This window comes from Notamacropus eugenii, chromosome 6 (assembly GCF_028372415.1).
Source record: "Notamacropus eugenii isolate mMacEug1 chromosome 6, mMacEug1.pri_v2, whole genome shotgun sequence".
In the NCBI taxonomy this organism is placed as follows: Eukaryota; Metazoa; Chordata; class Mammalia; order Diprotodontia; family Macropodidae; genus Notamacropus; species Notamacropus eugenii.
Genome location: NC_092877.1, coordinates 331,131,029 through 331,150,766, shown reverse-complemented (window position 1 = coordinate 331,150,766; position 19,738 = coordinate 331,131,029). Strand labels below are relative to the sequence as shown.

The 19,738-nt window shown below is 42.2% G+C and overlaps 1 protein-coding gene across 1 annotated transcript; it reads left to right on the top strand.

The window, feature by feature from the left end:
* Positions 1-2,600: 2,600 nt before the first annotated feature.
* PAQR9 (progestin and adipoQ receptor family member 9) lies at positions 2,601-10,692 on the top strand. Its single transcript, XM_072618211.1, has one exon. It carries the CDS (start codon positions 2,601-2,603, stop codon positions 3,759-3,761), a length of 1,161 nt encoding a protein of 386 aa, XP_072474312.1. The 3' UTR covers positions 3,762-10,692.
* The last annotated feature ends 9,046 nt before the right edge of the window (positions 10,693-19,738 follow it).

The following is a 19,738-nucleotide window of genomic DNA, read 5'->3' as shown; positions in this document are numbered from 1 at the left end:
GGCTTATCTTTGGACAACAGATATCACCTTTCCACCTTTGTAGGACCTGGCACAGTTTAAATTCTGCAGACATAGCTTTTAGGAACCCAAGGTCACCTCCATGCCAAGTGGAAGTTACATCTTTATAAAATACCTTTTACTATATATACCCTCTCCCTGAATTACCATGCCCTCTAAGTCCCAAGGAAATAGAAGCCAAGAGGAGGGCTTTCCAAATTTTAAGGTGTGTGAATGATACTTTTAAGATCCTACTCAAAATTCTTCTCAAAATAGCCTTTTATGGTGTGAGATCAAAGCAAAGAGGGTGGGAAGGAAGGGGGATGGATGTTTATGAGTGCATTCTCTGTCACATTTATTTACACAAGGGGGTCAGAGGGTGCAGGCATTTAAAGTTCAAAAGACCTGGTTTCCCAGTTGTATGTCACTTTTAAGCCTCTATGACCTTTGGGAAGTGACAACCTACCTAGGCTTTAAGTTTTTTCATCTGTAAAATATGAGGGTTGTTTGAAATGACCTGAGGTTAAGCTGCAAACTCAACTTCATCTTTGTCATTTAATGGACCCAATAATCTTTTTCATTTCTAACATTCTGAGTCTATACTAAGAACAAGAGGGAACCAAGCTCCACTTCAATTTTGGTAATTTCAATGACACTGAACCAAAAATCCTTTCTATTTCTAATATTCTCTGAGTCTACATTTTCTAACAAGACTGAACAAAGCTTAATTTCACTTTTGTAATTTCAAGGACACTGGACCTAATAAAGTCCTTCCCCATGGGAGAAGAAGTGAGGCTGGTGACCTGCACAGCCCTCCCTCACTCAAAACAAAGTCAAGTGCCAGTAATGTCATCATTTCTCTGATGGCATGGTCTTCTTGGGCAATCAAGGACTGACACAATCCTGTGAGTAGGCACAGCTGACTGAATGTGGACCCAGCTAGCTGGGTAACTCAACTCCTCCTCTCTTATCTGCCTCTCCCTCCCCTTCCTTCTCCTCTCCAAAGGAAGATAAATTTGGACGGCCAAAAGATGATCAGTTGACTTGAGTTTTACTGGCTCCTCTCCTCTCCTCTGTCCTGTCCAGTCCTTTCCCAAAACCTCAAAGCTACTGCACTCTGAAGCTTGGGAGTCAATGGGATCCTGTCTAAGGACTCCTCTGGACCCCCCCAGCTTTACAGTGACTATCAACAGTAACTGTTGCTGTTTCCCTCCCAGCCTGATGTCTTTCTCTTGCTTGACCTCATTAAAGGGGCCAAGCCCTGGCTCCTTCTTAAACAGGCCTATTCAATGAATGGGCGTTGGGTCACCCTAAGTGAGTGCCTGCAAAGACCTTGGCCTAAAGGGGCCACGGTCTCCCAGTGTATTGTGGGTCATCTCCAGTCATCCTGATGAATATCTGGTCACTGGATTCAGATGGCTCTGGAGGAGAAGTGAGGCTGATGACCTGCACAGCCCTCCCTCACTCAAAACAAAGTCAAGTGCAAGTCATGTCATCATGTCTCTGATGGCATGGTCTTCTTTGGCAACAAAGGAAGAACACAATTCCCTATAGCAGACGATACAAGACCTAACCAAAGGATGACAGGAACGAGGGGAGGGTCTTCATAGTACTGAACGGGATTTAGTACACGACACGCCCTCCAGATGGGGTAAATGCTGCTCGTGCTACCCCAGGGCTCCACCCCACGTTATACCGGCTGAATGGCACAAAGGTGCCTGGATCAATGAGACAGAGGGGGCGAGGGCACCAATGCTTACACCCCCAGATTTATCCGTACTGTAACATGAGCCCGATGAGTGGTCCCTCCCCAAGTCCGTGGGGGTCGTTCCCTCCCCGCCATCTCTAGAATCCTGCCCGCTGCAGGTAACCCGGAGATTTCTGCGGGGCTTTCTCCGGAGCCTTCTCAGCCCCCCTCCCCCTCAGCGCCCCCATCCCCCGTGACCGATGACCCAAACTGTCTCCCTGGAACTCCAGCGTGGCTGTTGGCTTTAGAACCCCCGGCCTGACCCTCGCCACCTCCGGGGGGGCAGAAAGGCCACCGGGCCGCACCCTTTGCCCTCTGCCCATGAATCATTAACGAGCTCCGTCCGGCGAGCGCTTGGGGACCTGGGCTGGGGGGAATCTGAGAAAAGGGAACACTATCTCCAGGGGCGGTGAAACTTTAGCCGGGGAGGCTCCCTCCAGCACCGCCCCCCCCCCCCCCCCCCCGCCCCGCGGCCGCCGCCGCTGCGCTTGCAGTTACCGCTATGCTCAGTCGCAGCGCTGCAGCGGCGGCATCGGCAGCATCGGCGGCATCCCCTGCAGCAGCAGCGGCTGGAGCCGGCGCGGCGCGGCGCCGGGAGCGGGGGCGCCGGGAGCCGGGCCGCCGGGAAGGATGCTGCAGGCGGACCGCGGATAAGCCCCCCGCCCCCGCCCCCCCGGAGCCGCACGCCCGTAGCGGCTCGGGCTGAGCCGCGCCGCCCCGCCGCAGCCCCGACCGCCGGAGCGGGAGCGGGGGGAGGCTCGGCTATTGTCCACCTGCCTCGGCGGCCACGGCCGCGGTGGGCAGGCTCCCGGGCGGGGAGGCCGAGCGGAGGCGGCGCGCCCGCGGGGCAGGCGGCATGCCGCTGCGGCCGCAGCCCGGGGGCGCGGGGACAAAGAGCGCCGCCGCCGCGCTGCCCTCGGCGTCCTCCCCGGCGCTGGCGGGGGCGCCCTCGCCCCCCGCCGCCCGCGCCCGCGCCCCCGCCGCCCGCGCCCCCGCCGGGCCCAAGGCGCTGCTGCGCTGGGACGAGGTGCCCGACGACTTCGTGGAGTGCTTCATCCTGTCGGGCTACCGGCGGCTGCCGTGCACGGCGCAGGAGTGCGTGGCGTCGGTGCTGAGGCCCACCAACGAGACGCTCAACTTCTGGACGCACTTCATCCCGCTGCTGCTGTTCCTCAGCAGGTTCGGCCGCCTCTTCTTCCTCAGCGGCCGCCACGACCTGCCCTTCCACCACCCCTGGCTGCTGCCGCTCTGGTGCTACGCGTCGGGCGTGCTGCTGACCTTGGCCATGAGCTGCACGGCCCACGTGTTCAGCTGCCTGTCGCTGCGCCTGCGGGCCGCCTTCTTCTACCTGGACTACGCCTCTATCAGCTACTACGGCTTCGGCAGCACCGTGGCCTACTACTACTACCTGCTGCCCGGGCTGCGGCTGCTGGACGCCGGCGTCCTGACGCCCTACGTGCAGCAGCGGCTGGGCTGGCACGTGGACTGCGCGCGGCTGCTGGCGGCCTACCGCGCGCTCGTGCTGCCCGTGGCCTTCGTGCTGGCCGTGGCCTGCACCGTGGCGTGCTGCAAGAGCCGCGGTGACTGGTGCGCCTACCCGTTCGCGCTGCGCACCTTCGTGTTCGTCATGCCGCTCAGCATGGCCTGCCCCATCATGCTGGAGAGCTGGCTCTTTGACCTGCGGCGCCGCAACCCCACGCTCTTCGTGCACTTCTACCGCCGCTACCTGTGGCTCGTGGTGGCCGCCTTCTTCAACGTCAGCAAGCTGCCCGAGCGCATCCAGCCGGGCCTCTTCGACATCGTGGGCCACAGCCACCAGCTGTTCCACATCTTCACCTTCCTCAGCATCTACGAGCAGATGCACTACGTGGAGGAGGGCCTGCGCCAGTTCCTCGAGGCGCCGCCCTCCTCGCCCACCTTCCTGGGCACCGTGGGCTACATGATGCTGCTGGTGCTCTGCCTGGTCTTGGTCATCCGGAGGTTCCTCAGCGTGTCGGACCTCTGCAAGGAGGACTGAGGCGGATGGAGAAGGGCGTGCCAGCTGGGCTGGGGAGGCGGCTTGGGGGCTCCTTGGTGCACCTGGTTTGGCTTCCTTTCCTTTGCTGTCTTCCCGGGAGAGGAAGCCCCCAACCCGTGGAAGAGAGGAGAGGATCCCCAGCCCCTCGCCCAAGCCTCTGCATGGCCATCCTGACCCCTGGACTGGGAGGGCAGGAGGGCAGGAGGGAGCCATGTACGTTCATGGCATGGTTCAGGGGAAGAAAGCGCACACACGGAGATGACAGACAACCTGGTGGTCGTTGGGATTTTATCTTGTCTTTAAACGCACAACTTGCTCTTAGGAAAGGGCCAGGGGGCCCCATCCCTTGGACTAGGGTCACCTAAGGAAGGTCAAGGAGGGTCATGATTTAAAAACCCACTTCGGCTTGAACCCTCTTGGGCTCTACAAGAAGTGTCCTCTGTTGAAAAGGAGCCTGATAACTTAAATAACCTTGATGTTTTAACTCGCTAGAAAATGCATGGAAATGTGAACACAAGTTTAATTATTTCAATGTGCTGATGTATTGTTATTTAAATAGTAATATATATATTATATACGTATAATATATATATGCAATGATTATTTCATATGTTTTTTTAATCAACTCGTGTGGAAATATTTTCAGAATAAGCACTTGAAATTTTCTTTCTGGGGAAGTTGGGGGGTGTAATTGTTATTTTGAAATCTCAGTCCCTTTGCATTATATACACTGGAATTGGGTTGGAAGGCAAATTGGAGAGCTGTTGCCTTTTTGTACAGTGTTTTTCTCGAGGACCACATGTATGTGTAATATATATATATATGTATATATATATATATATATGTATATATATATATAGCTGTGAAAATGTGATCCAGGTATGGGAGAAAAGCTAGAGTGGTTAGTAGAAGTCGGAGGTTGGACATCGTCTCATTCATTAGGTTTTGGCTTGGGCCCTCTCTGACAGGGCTACACAATTCCCACCTTGACTACTTTCATCTTGATCCCCCTTAATTCAGTTGCCACTAGAGTAAATGTGCCTTTTGAAGCGATGCCCAAATGGCTGGTCCTCTGACCGTGTGGATCTGTTTGCCTCACTGTAGGAGGAGACCTTGCCTGGGTGGTTATTGCAGATCAAGGTGTAATATTTCATCCATGAAGGAAGGAAGATGGGGCTGGTGGTGATTTTTGAGGTATGAATTGCTTGCTTGGCCTCCTCTTCTGAAATACTCTGCATGGAGAGTTATGCATGCAAATCCAACCAAGATTGCTGGTGCCAACTACCGTTCCTGACTAGCAGCCTTGGGGAAGAACCGATGAGTGTTTCAGACTGATGCAACCCTTTGTTTTACAAATTCTGTAGGGGAAGACATAATTCAATCCCATCAGCTATCATTGAGAAATTTGAGTTCAATTAGGATTTAGCTTTCTGATGGGAAGTCAGTGGCATACTTGCTGGCATCAGAGATTCAGAGCTATAAGGGATAGGCTCTAAATGGGATCAGTCTTAGAAAATTAATAATGGTGCCCTCTTCGGTCATTTGGAAATGAGTTCCTCTACTTGACTTACTCTAACAGTCCAGATTAATCATTTTTGCACTTAAGCACAATCTAGTGGGGCTGTTCAGATGCTTCTCAAAGATCATCTAGGTGACTCGAAATGGGAAAGGTGGGGAGGATATTTGAATTGGAGCATTATTAGGGCATTACAGACATGCACCAAACAGGAAAAGTAGAGAGAGGAATGATTTCTTTGGAACTAGAGAGATGGTGCTTTTAAAAGGGGCTAAAAGTACTACTGTTTTTGAAACAGAGAGGTGTAGCGCAATTCCCTGGAGGAAATAGTATCCCAGTTGATTTTTGTGTGTTTGTTTGCTTATGCAAGTTAAATTTATATGTTTATACTTAATGTGGGATCTTTTACTGGAATTCATTGCGAGGGTATTGATTTGGCACCAGCTCATACTTTGGAAAACTCACGCAGCATGTAAAATAATCTGTACTTCCAAGCTCTGTAGGACAATACCTTTGTATCCAAGGAGCCTGTGGAAATAGCCACTCCTGTATGCAAACTTATTTGTTTATGAATGGTATCTGTCCTGGTATCCCAAAGAATGTAGCTTTGGGGTGCTGAAATTATCCAGTGACCCTGATTTTGAGGGGAGCTGTAGCACTGATTCTGAGCTGTTGGTATATAGATGTCTAAAGGTTGATCCTGCTTTTTTGGGGGCTGGGGGTTTGCACCTGCTAGAAATCATCTCCTTAATTCTCAGAGAACATTTAAACCCAGACACAATTCCCCACAACCCTCTTTCCCTTCCCTCTTTGTCTTTATGATAGAGAGGCCACTTAAGGATAAAATTATACCCATATCATTTTCAAGTGATTAATGTTGCGTGAGCCCTGTAAGATGACACACTTTTCCCTGTGAAAGGTTCAGCTCAAAGTATGTCACTGAGAAAATACTTCTCTCCTACCTTTTCTTCCTTTCCTCCTTCCTCATTTTCCTTCTTGGTTCAAACTCAGACTTTCTGTAATATGTGTAGGGGAAAAGAGATGGTAATCATTCGAAATAGAATGAATGTTTACTAAACTGACTTCATATTACATACACATTAGGTACATTTGAGTTAGAACACCAGTGATGATCCATCAAATTTTTTTTTTACATTATTTACTGAATTTTTTATGGTTTCTGCTAACATAAACTATGGTACACCAGAATCCATCAATATTTACTTACTACCTACATTTGTGGGGGAACTACTGGATAGGACAGAAATAATACCAAAATCAGAAGAGGTTATTTTTCTGAAACAGTTTCTTAGTTGCTCTTTTGCCTTGTCCATCCTTTAAAATAAGTTTATTTTGAAGATTAGTTGTGTCTCCATAGCATCCAACTTTAGTCGTAAAGTGAAGAATAAGAGACAGAACATTAGTCAGTTTTGTAGCTTGTCTGCGTAAATGATTGTAGCAATGGAATGAAGCACATTATATAATTCATTTTATTTTTACTTGTTAGTCCTGAACAGGATGCCATGTCATGGAGCAATGTCACCAAGTCATGACTGGCATGTAAAAATAAATGTGATGTTTTCCATTGGCCACATAACATTTTCTATATATATCCCAGCAAGAGTATATGGTGCTGGCCTGTCCAAAGCTGTGCCTAGAATGTTATTTCCATTCATAAATAGTGCCTGTAAACTGACGATTCATAATGTGTCCTCCATTAAAAAAAAAAAAACTTTAGGCCCCACCAAATCAATATGCTATTTCATGAAAATCTTCTCTAAGATTATAAAATGTTTAAGAAGGATGTTAAATGGAGATGATTTTTGAACTTTTTTCTTTTTAATGTCTTTTTTGCCAGAGGATGTAACATCAAGCAATAATTAATCGCACTTTTCATCTCTATGCTTCTTATGAAGTAGATGGATTAATTTGCACAAAATTTCCAGTAAAAGATAATCCATAGTTATTATCTCAATGTTAGGTTCATACAGCTTGTCTAAGCCCACAGGGCTACTTTCCCAAACTAGTATTTTGAATCTGACAGTTTATGAGTTTCCAATGTGGATTTTATACACCTGTCAAAATACTTAGCTATGATTACTTACTTATTCATCCAGATACCAAGTAGATTTTTTAAAATACTAATTTAGAAGTCAGGGACAGCAAGCGATACATGCATATAACCATGTTAAATAGTTGACTGAAATCCTCCATAAGTAATTGTAGACCGCCCCCTCCCACTTTTAGGATATGCTGCTTTTTTTTATTCATTCAAAAAACATTTAATGAGCATCTACTATGTGCAAGGTCTTGTTTTCATGTAAAATTTCTGGGATCCAACCGTCCTTACTCTTTCACCACCAGTCTCCCCTTTTCACACATTTTTGAGCAGGTTGGTTTGTGGTACTGATGGCCATGAAGAAAACTTTTACTTAACGTAGGGTTAAAACTACGCCCTTAACGGAGGCCCACTTTGGTCAGTTAAACCAGAACGTTTCGTGATGCTGACTAGTGTCAGGAGTGGGGCATCTACTACAGCCTTGTTAACAATTCTGCTTTACCTGAACACTGCAGTTCACTTGGGCCTGCAGACCTCACATTCCCAGGCCAGTGTACATTTTCATGATTAGAGATCTTGGATGATTTCGTTCAAAAATGCAGGGATAAGGCCAAGGCGACAAGCAGACTTTTGAAACTCTGGTCTGAAAAATCCAGAAACCACTCATTTTGGAGATGTGGACAGCACACCTAGCATCATGCAGTTTATACTGATTGTCTAAATTGTGTTAATGTTATTTCAGATATGATTTGTGTCCCCTTTTAACGTTCTTGCCATAGGCAGACTGCCACGGAAAGAAGTCTTGGAAAAAGTCAGTTTTCGTGGGGAATGTGGGGGTAAAAAAAAAGAAAAATAGACTTCCTGAAATTAGAAAGCTGCTTAATAAATAGAATGAGCCTTCGGGCTTCAGATGTGGCCAGTACAACAGAAGGAAGAGCCATGAGCATTTTTGCCTGGATTTTTAAATTTATACCCAGAAAGTCATGTTGCTGCACAGATGAACGCGCAGGACTTCTTGCTACAGCACTGTCCCACCGCAGTCCCCTTCCCCAACCTTCCCCAGTTTGTATTCTACTTGTTGTGACCAGATTTTGTGAGCAAAGTGGGAAATTCAGGGTGCTTCTTTTACCAGTGGACAGCCAAGAAAGCTCACTGAGCTACAAAGAGTGGCGCTATCTGAACTTGGGAGACCAGGATTCTGGGTGCTCTGATTTCCATCTGTTTGCAACAGATAACCAGTAGTTGAGCACATGCAGACTGTAATCACTCAAATCTACTCTCTGGTTTAAATGGAAGGGACAGTGGTTTATTTTGGTTTGTAGAAATGCTTTATCTGATGTGTTCTAATATATCTTCCTCTTTGCAATGCATGAGCCCCCACGGCTATATGTTTTTATAAAATTTCTCTAAGCCATTCCAGGCATGACATTTCTCAAGGATACTTAGATTTCTCGAATGTGTAAAAACACCAAGCCAATTTCTTCATGCCTTATAGCGCCACCCAGCACATGCAATAACCACCCAAGTAGGTGCATGTTGTGTCTTACGGATTACTTTAACTATGTTATTGAGAATGTCCTGCTCTTAGTGGCATATTATCTCATCAAAAGATGGATGACCAGTACTGTAAATAAACTTGTTTCTATAGAACATAGTAATATTCATTTCTCTTTGCAGTCCCCACGTCTACGTAGAAAGAATAATATGTTTTTAATCAGCTAAATGCAAAAAAAAAAATGGATGAAAATAGGGAATTTTTTTTTAAAAAGTATTTTCATTTTATAAAGAAAAATCAAGTTTATAATAGTAATTAGTTTGTGAATAATTCACCTTTGCACACTGGCGAGGCTTAGCTTTTTAAAATGCTCATCTTTGTCCTGGGCATTTAATCACTTTTAACTCATTTGAATGATAATGACCTATGTGGGTCAGTGCTTTTTCTTAAATACTATGTAAACAGTATGTCAGGGAAGGGTAAACTTAAAACAGGGAAAAAAAACGGGGCCAGATTTTGCTCTTTATATGTAGGAAGACCCAAAAGTTTTTTTTTTTTAATTCTGATGGAAAACATTAAGTTTATCCAACAGTCACCACCTCTAGCCAGCCCTCCTTTCTGCCACTCTCTTATTCTTTCTGGAGGTCATTAATAAAATTATTCCAGATAGATAACTGAGTATAAAGTAGAATATCAGTAGAGAGGCACACTCCCATTTTCATGGTGCCTATAGCCACGATTAATGATGTAACCAAGCAAAGCTGACTGGCCAGGTCATCCTACTGGTATTGCTGACTTCTACATTTCTGTAGCTTTCTGTGGTGAAGATGGGAAGTGAGGAGAAGGGGAGTTAGGAAACATCCAGTATGTGTTTTGACTTACCATATTTCAGAGATGGAAGTGATGCTGAAGTTTCATTGCTTGCCTTATTAAGCATGTAGAGGCTCCCTCTCCTGAAAACTGCCCTTCATGGAGGCATTCATTCACATCTGATGGGAAAGCACCAGAAATGCATACCTGTATTCAACTCTGAAGGTAAATCATGATGGGCAGCTCCATGGCTTGGATGATAAGGATTTGGGCCTGTAAAGACCATCTGCCTTATGAGGTTCATTCATTTCTAAACTAGGACTTTAATTAGGATTGCTGTTCTAGATTTTATAACTAAGAATGTACAACCAGCATGTACCCCTTTTTATGGTAAAGGGGATTAGTTGAAGGGCCACTGTTCATTTTTTCTCAGGTGACATACAGGATGGGGGGGGGGGGGTTGGGAGTTGGGAGGGGCCTTTGATAATGACCAAACAATACAGACCTCCATATTTCAGTATTTTTTTTTATAGCACATTTTGATAGTGATTACAAAGGAGGATGAGGGGGGTAAAAGGTTGAGGCAGGCATGAAGAGAAAAATTGATTTTTTTCCCCTGGCTGCTTGCTAGATGACCATAATTTTTCCTGGGGTAACCCCTGACTGTAGCCATCAGTGAATCTAGTAAATTTTGCCCCAAATGGCCATGTTTAACTAGCTGGGAAAGACCTCTCAGGATGTTTGAACTTGTATTCCAAGTGGTCTGTGATGCTGTTCCAAATCAGTGGTGTGGAAAGGCAGAAAGAGCATTAATCAGAACTTTTTTTTTAATGAATTACACGCACCCATCTATAAAGATTGATGCCACTTTGGTCAGTTTTGTGCATGCAAAAACGACAAAATTGTGAGTCATTTCTGGTCCTTTGGCTTGCTTTCATTTTGTGTTCTGAGAAATTTGTTCTTTGTGGTCTTGAATGCTGAAATCTGTTAAAAAAAAACTATGCATTTTTAGCTGAAAGACATGTATGAATAAAGTTGTTTCTAATTATAATATTTAAAGACTTCATGTGTATGCTGCAGTATTCATTCAGGAAAAAAATTATTCAGTTAGCCTGAGATTATCCAGGAATTAATGAGAATCTAACATGAGTAACCACATTCAGAAAGATTCTTCAGAAAATCATTGTTTCAGTTTATAGCGAAGAGGAAGAAATACATGTACTTGGATAATATTAATGACTGCATCATGGAACATAGGATCTTAAATATAGACCTGGAAGAAACCTCAGAGATCATCTAATCCACCACATTTGATAGGTAAGGAAACTGAAGCCCAGACAGGTTAAACAACTTACTAGGATTTGAAATCAGGGCCTTTGACTAATATCCAGGGTTCTTTCCATGTCCTACTCCATTTTAAAAGCTTATCTAGTGGGAAAAATCAGTCTGTGCTAACCCTTAAACTCAGTTAATAAAACATTGCCATGTACTAGGTTTTCCCTTATTTTAAAGGTCCCTAGGACACCAAAGGGTATGGTATCCCCTTTCCCCTTCTTCCAATTGACTTTAGAGCTTAACTACTATTAAATCACTTGGCATACTTCTCATTTCTAAATTTAATTCCAAAGCCTCTAGGTTTCTGTAGGTATGGCTTGTATTTATAGTTGTAAACAGTTGTAAATAATATTCTTTTGTTATGGTGGGAAATAGCAAGGAAAGTAGAAAGGTAAAATTTTAGCCCATGTTGCTTCTCCCCCCTTCCCCACCCCATGCCCCCCCGCCCTGCCAAATTCAAGGGTTTTTTTTTCCTGTGAAAGGGCCCAAGGCAGTCCTGCATGTCCAGTGGTCCTGAGGATAGTGAGAGGAGGCCACAGTGTAATCCATCATGAAGCATAGCTATATAATAATAGAGACTACTGCTTTTTGCATGTCAGAAACTATTTTTCCATGTTAAGGCCCCAGAACAAGCAGATTGGAAATTCAATAAGAACCATTGGTTAGAAAAGCAATTGACGCTCAGGGTGAGGAGTGAATCAATCTTCAATAAATTTCCCCAAGTTATATAACTAGATTAGAGATAGACATGAAACCTATGTGGTATTATGATTCCACCTAACCATCTGAATGGTTTAGGACACCTAGGGAAAAATAATTCTAGCCAAAACATTTCATATATCAACCTACATATACTTTAGAAATTTAATTCTGTTAAGTGTTTGGGCAGGTCCCCTGAGAAATGACCTTCATGATTATTATTGTGTTCTGAGAATTAAGCCTGTGGAATTTCTACCCCATATTGTTTATAGTATTTTCAGTCACCAAATGTTAATCCCTAAGGCAAAATTGGAGAGAGATGAAAATTTTATAATCCACAAATATAGGTTACATCAACATTTATTTTTGGAATCTGCAGATTCCTATCCCTTTAACGTCATGTAAATGGTATTGACTCTAGGAGCCTTTGCTCTACCCAGTCATTTCAGAAAATAAAATTCTCCCCTCTCCTTTCCTATAATAACAATAAACACAGCTAACAATATAGCACTTTCTATGAGAAAGGCACTGCACTAAATGCTTTACAAATATCTCCTTCGATCCTCCTAATAACCCTGGGAGGTAGGTACTTTTATCCCCATTTTACAGATGAGAAAACAGGTAAACAGAGGTTAAGTTTTTGGCTACCACCACATTTTTTTTTTCTATTTCAAAACAGCTACCCAAGTGTTTTTACAGAAGCATGTCTAACCAGAACATGTTTTATTTTCTCATGGAAAATAATGGGTTAAATTGAAGAAGTTGCCATCTACTTGTTTTGACTGGTAGCATAGTAGATAGACCCCTGGGCTTAGGTTCAGAAGATCTGAGTTCAAATCCAGTCTCAGATGCTAGCTGCATGATTGTTTAACCTCTGTCTCAGTTTCCTCATCTATAAAATGGGGATAATGATAATACCTACCCCCCTAGTGTTGTTGTGAAGACCAAATTAGATAATATTTGCAAAGTGCCTGGCACATAGCAAGAGCTATATTAATGTTATCACAAGAATTGCTATAAACTCACATATATTAATATTTGTTATAGCATTAATGTAGCACTAATAATTATAACAAATATTAATATAATATCAATAACACATATTATAATATTTACATAGACCTCACTGCATGCCAGGTGCTTTACAAATATTATCTGATTTATTATTATCGTTATCATTATTATAGGAAAAGGGAGCTAATCAGTACTCTTTCTCATTTTCTAGCTGCTTATCATTGCTCTCTGCTTATATGACTCTCCTTCCTACCTATCTTGAGTTAAGGTTATAGGTTCCCTAGTTCCTTTCTACCCAGCAACAAAAGGGATGAAGCCCTAAACTTATTTGTTGGGGAAAGGTGAAAATAAAACCCAACGTATACAAACATTAGAGTTCAAACATTTGCCAGTTATCTCCATTATCTTATAAGACAGACAGCTTCCTAAATCATGAGAACTCTTGAAGAAGTCAAGAAATTTCGGAAGGAAGGGGATTTTAGGAAGCTTAGATTACTGAATTTGGCATTGTCCTTTGGGAAATGGGACTGGAAAATCTAAAGATTAGTAAAAGCTGCTAAGAGTGGTACCAGGTTCCAGATATTCACATGATGCCCTTCCCCCAGTACCATTTGGAATGAAAACGTGAGGAAAAGAGGGAGCCTCCAGGGAGGAGGAAGACTGGAAAAGTGAATCTGCTACTAGAAATAAGTAAAGAATTAAAATCTTTGATGACCCCAACAGCCTCTTTTCGGGCCTCGGTTCCTTTCTTCAGACTATTATCTTATCCCTATTGATGTATGAATCTGTTCTGACAGCAACCTGTCACTGCCAAAAAGAACCAAAAATAAATGATTTAGGTCATGCACTTATGTTATTCAGTAATGAACCTGGATAGAAAACAAAAGGAAGCTTGTTCATTGGATTTAAAGGAAAAGCTACAGGGTTAGACAATCCTAACACAACTATGGACTGCTTACAACAAGATCATCTTGCTCTTATAAAAAAGAGGATTTGTTTTTTCTACCAACCCTTTGCTGTTTACCACTTCTGCTTTCAAAGTAAAAGAGACAAATTAAATAGCAGGTTCCAGATGTGGTACGCCAAAGCTTTTTAAGCTGGAGTCCATGAACTTGTAAAAAAATACATACATACATGTATATATATATATATATGTACATATATATATACACACACACACACACATATATACATACACATGTACATATGTACATATATAAAACTTTGGTTGCAATATATTTGATTTCCTTTTGTAATCCTGTATATTATATGTTTTTAATATTTCACTTCATGCATCTAAAAACCTTATTCTGAGAAGACACTTAGAGGCCTCACTAGATTTTCACACAAAGGTTAAGAACCCTGGTACTAGGTTGATGGGTATTATGTTAAATACTGGCTTTGCCTGTTTACTTGGTAGTTAAAATTACCACCATGTCTTGCACAAACCAGAGTGTCTCAGTTGATCTTATTCTATAAATTTTAAAAATTAATTTAATTAACATATACTTTTTATCCTGGGTTATCCATAATGCGGGCCAAGGAGGGGCAGGTCAGCTACCTTCACCACTACATTTTTATACTGCTGAAATTTAGTTAAAATCAATATCCCTAGAAGTGTTAAGAAGCCCATATGTATTCTGAGGACTATGCCCTGTTGTGAGGAGGCTCAATAGAGTCATATATGTGGGGGGGGGGGGTGAAAAAAACAAAACCCCCAAAACAAATATCAAGTTCAAATTTCAGTCATCTGCCAGTCCTTTCCATTCTCTAATAAAAACAGCCTCCTAAATCAAAGAACTCTTAAAGAAGTCAAGGAATTTTGAAAGGGAGGGGATTGTAAGAAAACCTAGGTTCTACTGGGCAGCTATGTGGCAAAGTGGATGGAGTGCTGAGCCTGGAGTCAGGAAGTCTCATCGTCCTGAATTCAAATCTGACCTCAGACACTTAGAAGGGTGACCCTGGGTAAGCCACTTAACCCTGTTTACCTCTGTCTCCTCATCTGTAAAATAAGTTGGAGAAAGAAATGGCAAACCTCTCCAGTATCTTTGCCAAGAATACTCCAAACAAGGTCATGAAGAGTCAGACACGTGAACAAAACAAGAAGAAAGATTCTCCTGAGTTTAGGATTGTTCTTAGAGGTTGACTAGACCAACTCTCTCCTTTTACAGATGAGGAAACTGAGACACAAAGAGACTAAATGACTTGCACATGTTGCAGGTAACAGAGCTGGGACTCTAATCCAGGTCCTCTCATTACAAATCTAGCATCCCTTTCAATAAACCATTCTATGTCTCCTTATTTCAGAGTGCTTCAGGTCTTTTTTAAAAAATTTATTTAAAGTTTTCAACATTCACTTCCACAAAATTTTGAGTTTCAAATTTTCTCCCCATCTCTCCCCTCCCTCCACCCCAAAATGCCTTGCATTCTGATTACCCCTTCCACCAATCTGCCCTCCCTTCTAACACCCCTCCCTTCCTTTATCCCTGTCTTCTCTCTTGTCCATAGGGCATGATAAATTTCTATACCCCATTACCTGTATTTCTTATTTCCCAGTTGTATGCAAAAACAATTCTCAACACTTGTTCCTAAAACTTTGAGTTCCAATTTCTCTTCCTTCCTCCCTCCCCACCCATCCCTACTGAGAAGGGAAACAATTCAATATAGTCTATATATATGTAGTTTTGCAAATGACTTCCATAATAGACATGTTGTGTAAGACTAACTATATTTCCCTCCACCCTATCCTGCCCCCCCATTTATTCTATTCTCTCTTTTGATCCTGTCCCTCCCCAAGAGTGTTGACTTCTAATTGCCCCTTTCTCCAATTTGCCCTCCCTTCCATCATCCCCTCCACCCTGCTCATCCCCTTTTCCCCTACTTTCCTGTAGTAGAAGATAGGTTTTCATACCAAATTGAATGTGCATATTATTCCTTCCTTGAGTCAAATGTGATGAGAGTAAGCTTCATTTTTTCCCTCTCACCTCCCACCTTTTATCCTCCATTGGAAAAGCTTTTTCTTGCCTCCTTTATGAGAGATAATTTGCCCTGTTCCATTTCTCCCTTTCAAGAGTTATAAATATTATCTTTCCATGTAGGAATGTAAACAGTTCAACTTCAGTAAGTCCCTTGTGATTTTTCTTTCCTGTTTACCTTTTCATGGTTCTCCTGATTCTCGTGTTTGAAAGTCATATTTTCTTTTCAGCTCTGGTCTTTTCATCAAGAATGCTTGAAAGTCCTCTATTTCATTGAATGATCATTTTTCCCCCTGAAGTATTATACTCAGTTTTGCTAGGTAGGTGATTCTTGGTTTTAGTCCTAGTTCCATTGACTTCTGGAACTGGAGCTTCTCTTAATGGCATCTCATCCTTTCTTAAATAGCCCCCACTACCCCCAGAAATGTTCAGAAAGTGGTGAATATTATCTGATTTGGCTGGAGGGAAATGTGAAATAAGGCGGAACAGGTAGGTTGGAGGCAGGTTGTGGAGGTCCTTGAGTGCCAGCTCTAAGGAATTCAGACTTTGTCCAAGAGGTATGAGAGAAATATGGAAGGTTTGAGAGCAATAACTGTATGACATATTCAGCATATGAACCAAGTAGCAATGTATAGGAATGATCAGAGGAGGCAGAGACTACCATTTGGCAGTGAGAATGAATGAAAGGAAAAGACCATCAGCATTGTCTGTCAAAAGTGTGGTAACTTTTGAACAAGAAACTTCAGTAAAACTGATGGGCACAGAAACAAGATTATAAGGAGTTGAGAACTGAGGAAAATGTCAGATTGGAAGGGTACCTCCCTCTTTCAAAAAATGTCTCAGTGAAAAGGAAAAAAGAGAAGATGGTAAGTTGAGGCTCAGGGAAAGGTTTATTTAGAGAGAGGAGATATCCCAATACTATATTCCTGAAAGGTTCATTTCCCATTGGGGGTTGGTCAACATTATAATAGACTTACCAACACCCTGCCTTCCAAGTTCAGGTTCAAATAAATTGGAGTGGATAGGGATATGGCATATAGTCCTTCCTTGCCATGTCCACCTCACCCCAAAAGGTCTTTCTGCACTGGTACATGCCACCCCAGTACGAAGATTGTGTGGGTCCATGCATTAATGACATGCTAAAGAGTATTGCAGTGCATTTGTGTTTAAGAGCTTTGTCCTGGACAATTGAAAACACCTTAGTCCTTGTACGAGGGAATTGATTCAAGGGTGACTGAGGCAAGTGTGGTGGGAGTTACTTCTCTCTTAAGAAGTATCAGGATTCATTTTCAATTTGTTCCAATGCTGCCTGGTAAAGTAATATCTAAAAATAACCTAACAGAAAGGGTTTCCATTTTCTGCTTGTACTGCTCAGTCAGGATGACAAGTGTAAACAGCTTTATTGCCTGATAGGTAGACAAAAATTAGAAGTATTTGTGTGCATTTTTTTAAAGTTATATCTCAGCTATTTGAAATGAAATCATTAAGTTTATTATAGTTGTAAGAAACGCAGAATGACTGAGAGGTTTCAGAGTCTTTAGGTAAAATTTGTAATTGATGCTGTCTATTATGATCATTTTTATTTAGTAAAATGTATTTCAGATCTTGCCACTTACTTTATAGAACAATTACAGTAATGTGTCAACCCTGCCCTTTACTGGAAAAAAAAACCCAGATGTCTTGAAGAGAATATCTGTCTGTATTGTGGGAAGAATTTCATCACTGATGAGCTGAAAAGGCTTTAAAATACAATTCCAAGGATATACAAAACAGGTCATTGTACGTTCACCGATAATCAAAGAACAACCTCCCCCCTCCCCAATAAATGCCTTATTTCTTCTTGTTTAATGGATAGCTTTACAAAAGTGACATTTTCAATGATCAGTTTTTTAGGCATGTGATTTTTAAGTATCTCTTCCTAATTTTTCAAAGGAAAAAACTGGCAAAACAAGGGTTTTATATATGTATAGACTACGTTTTCATATATACTTTTTAGTTATAGGGATAGAATCTGTGATTTCTCTGGCATAGACAATTCCCAGGTGAAGAAACTCCCCCTACTGATTGAGGTCAGATCCTTCACTATAACTTAGAATCTTAGTTGCTTAGAACAGTGGTATCATTAAAAGGGGGGGAGGGGGAGAAGGGCACTAGGCCATACATAAGGATCCCTGATGGCTGCAAATTGCCTTAGAAAACCACATACATTTATCTATTTATTTTTAAAATTAATACATCAACACATTAAGATCAGATAAGAATTACATTTTCAAGTATTTCAGGTCACTCTTGAAAGTACTGTGGGCAACCACATGAGCACTTTTATCTGGAACTTGCTCAGGGATTCACAATCAGTATGTGTCAGAGGTGGGACTTCCTGCTTTAATTCCAGCTCTCTATGCCAAGATGCCTCCCATGTAGATATATGTCATGTATATGCACATATACATACGTATATATATATACACACAATATACTATATGTATTACAGAGAAAGATAGAGATGGATAATAGGTAATAGAGAGATAGATAATAAAAAGAAGGATAATAGATGAATAGTGAAATAAATAATAGAGTGACCAGTAAGAGAGAGATACATAAGGAAATAGCACAGTATAATGGATAGAGTGCTTGGCTTGGCAGCTGGAATACCTGGCCTCTAGTCCTGTCTCTGACCCTTATAGCCATGTGATCTATCTGAGTTTTGGGCATCTCTCGAAGACTTAATAAGTTATACATGAATTGTATTCTGTATTGGTGCTACACTAATAAAATCACAGATCTTTAACATGCTGATATCTGCATAGATACATTCTGGACGTGAAACACCAAAATTCCCCAAGGAAATGAAGTTGCAGATAATCCAGTTGGCATAGAGAACTCCCAGTGAGGAAACTCCCTCTGTCAATAGATTCACAACTTCTGTGCAAGTGATAGTCTCAGAGATTAGCCCGGGCTCATAAGGCCAATACACATCAAAATGTGACTTGGTCCCAGCTCTTCATGACCCCATGGCTGGCTCTTTGCCCTTGGAACCACACTGCCTCATATATTTGTACATTACGATATGAATCTAGAACAGACAGCAGGATTAAAGTTCCTATTCCTATTCTGATGTAGTCATTGTAACCTCTCCAATACAAACCTAGTTCCTATTGCATGTAATGTCGTGTTAATGATAAGAATATATACACCAATGTGCATACCCTTTGACCCAGCAATATCGCTACTAGGACTATATCCCCAAGAGATCATAAAAATGGGAAAGGGTCCCACATGTACAAAAATATTTATAGCAGAACTCTATGTAGTTGCCAAAAACTGGAAGTCAAGGGGATGTCCATCAATTGGGGAATGGCTGAATAAATTATGGTATATGAATGTAATGGAGTACTATTGTGCCATAAGAAATGATGAACAAGAAGACTTCAGAGAGGCCTGGAAGGACTTATATGACCTGATGTTGAGTGAAAGGAGCAGAACCAGGAGAACTTTATGCACAGCAACAACCACAGTGTGTGAGAGTTTTTTCTGGTAGACTTAGATTTTTGTAATAACACAAGAACTTCTTACAAAAAAAAAAAATCCCAATGGTGGATCTCAAGGCAAAATGCCTTCCACACTCAGAGAGAGAAATATGGAAGTCACTCACATAATGTAGCAGATCATGTTTGTGTATGTGTATGTGTTTGTGTATCATGTTCTGATTTGTTATACGATTTCTTTCATTTATCTTAGTCTGACTACATAGCATGACTATAGTGAAAATATACTCAATAGGAAAGTATATGTAGAATCTATACAGAATTGTATGCAGTCATGGGGAGGGAGGGGGGTAGTGGGGGGTAGGTGGGGGGGATAAAATCGCAATTGTATGGCAGTGACTGTTAAACATTAAAAAATAAAAAAAAATAAAAAAAATAAAAAATAAATAAAAAGCATCTCTTTAAGTTTGGTTCCCCATGAAGATGAAGAAGGAACTGAAAAAATGATAAATACAAACATACAAAGTGATGCTAGGATATGTACTTCAGCAGATTTTCCATTATTGGGATGCATTTATGTGGATCCATT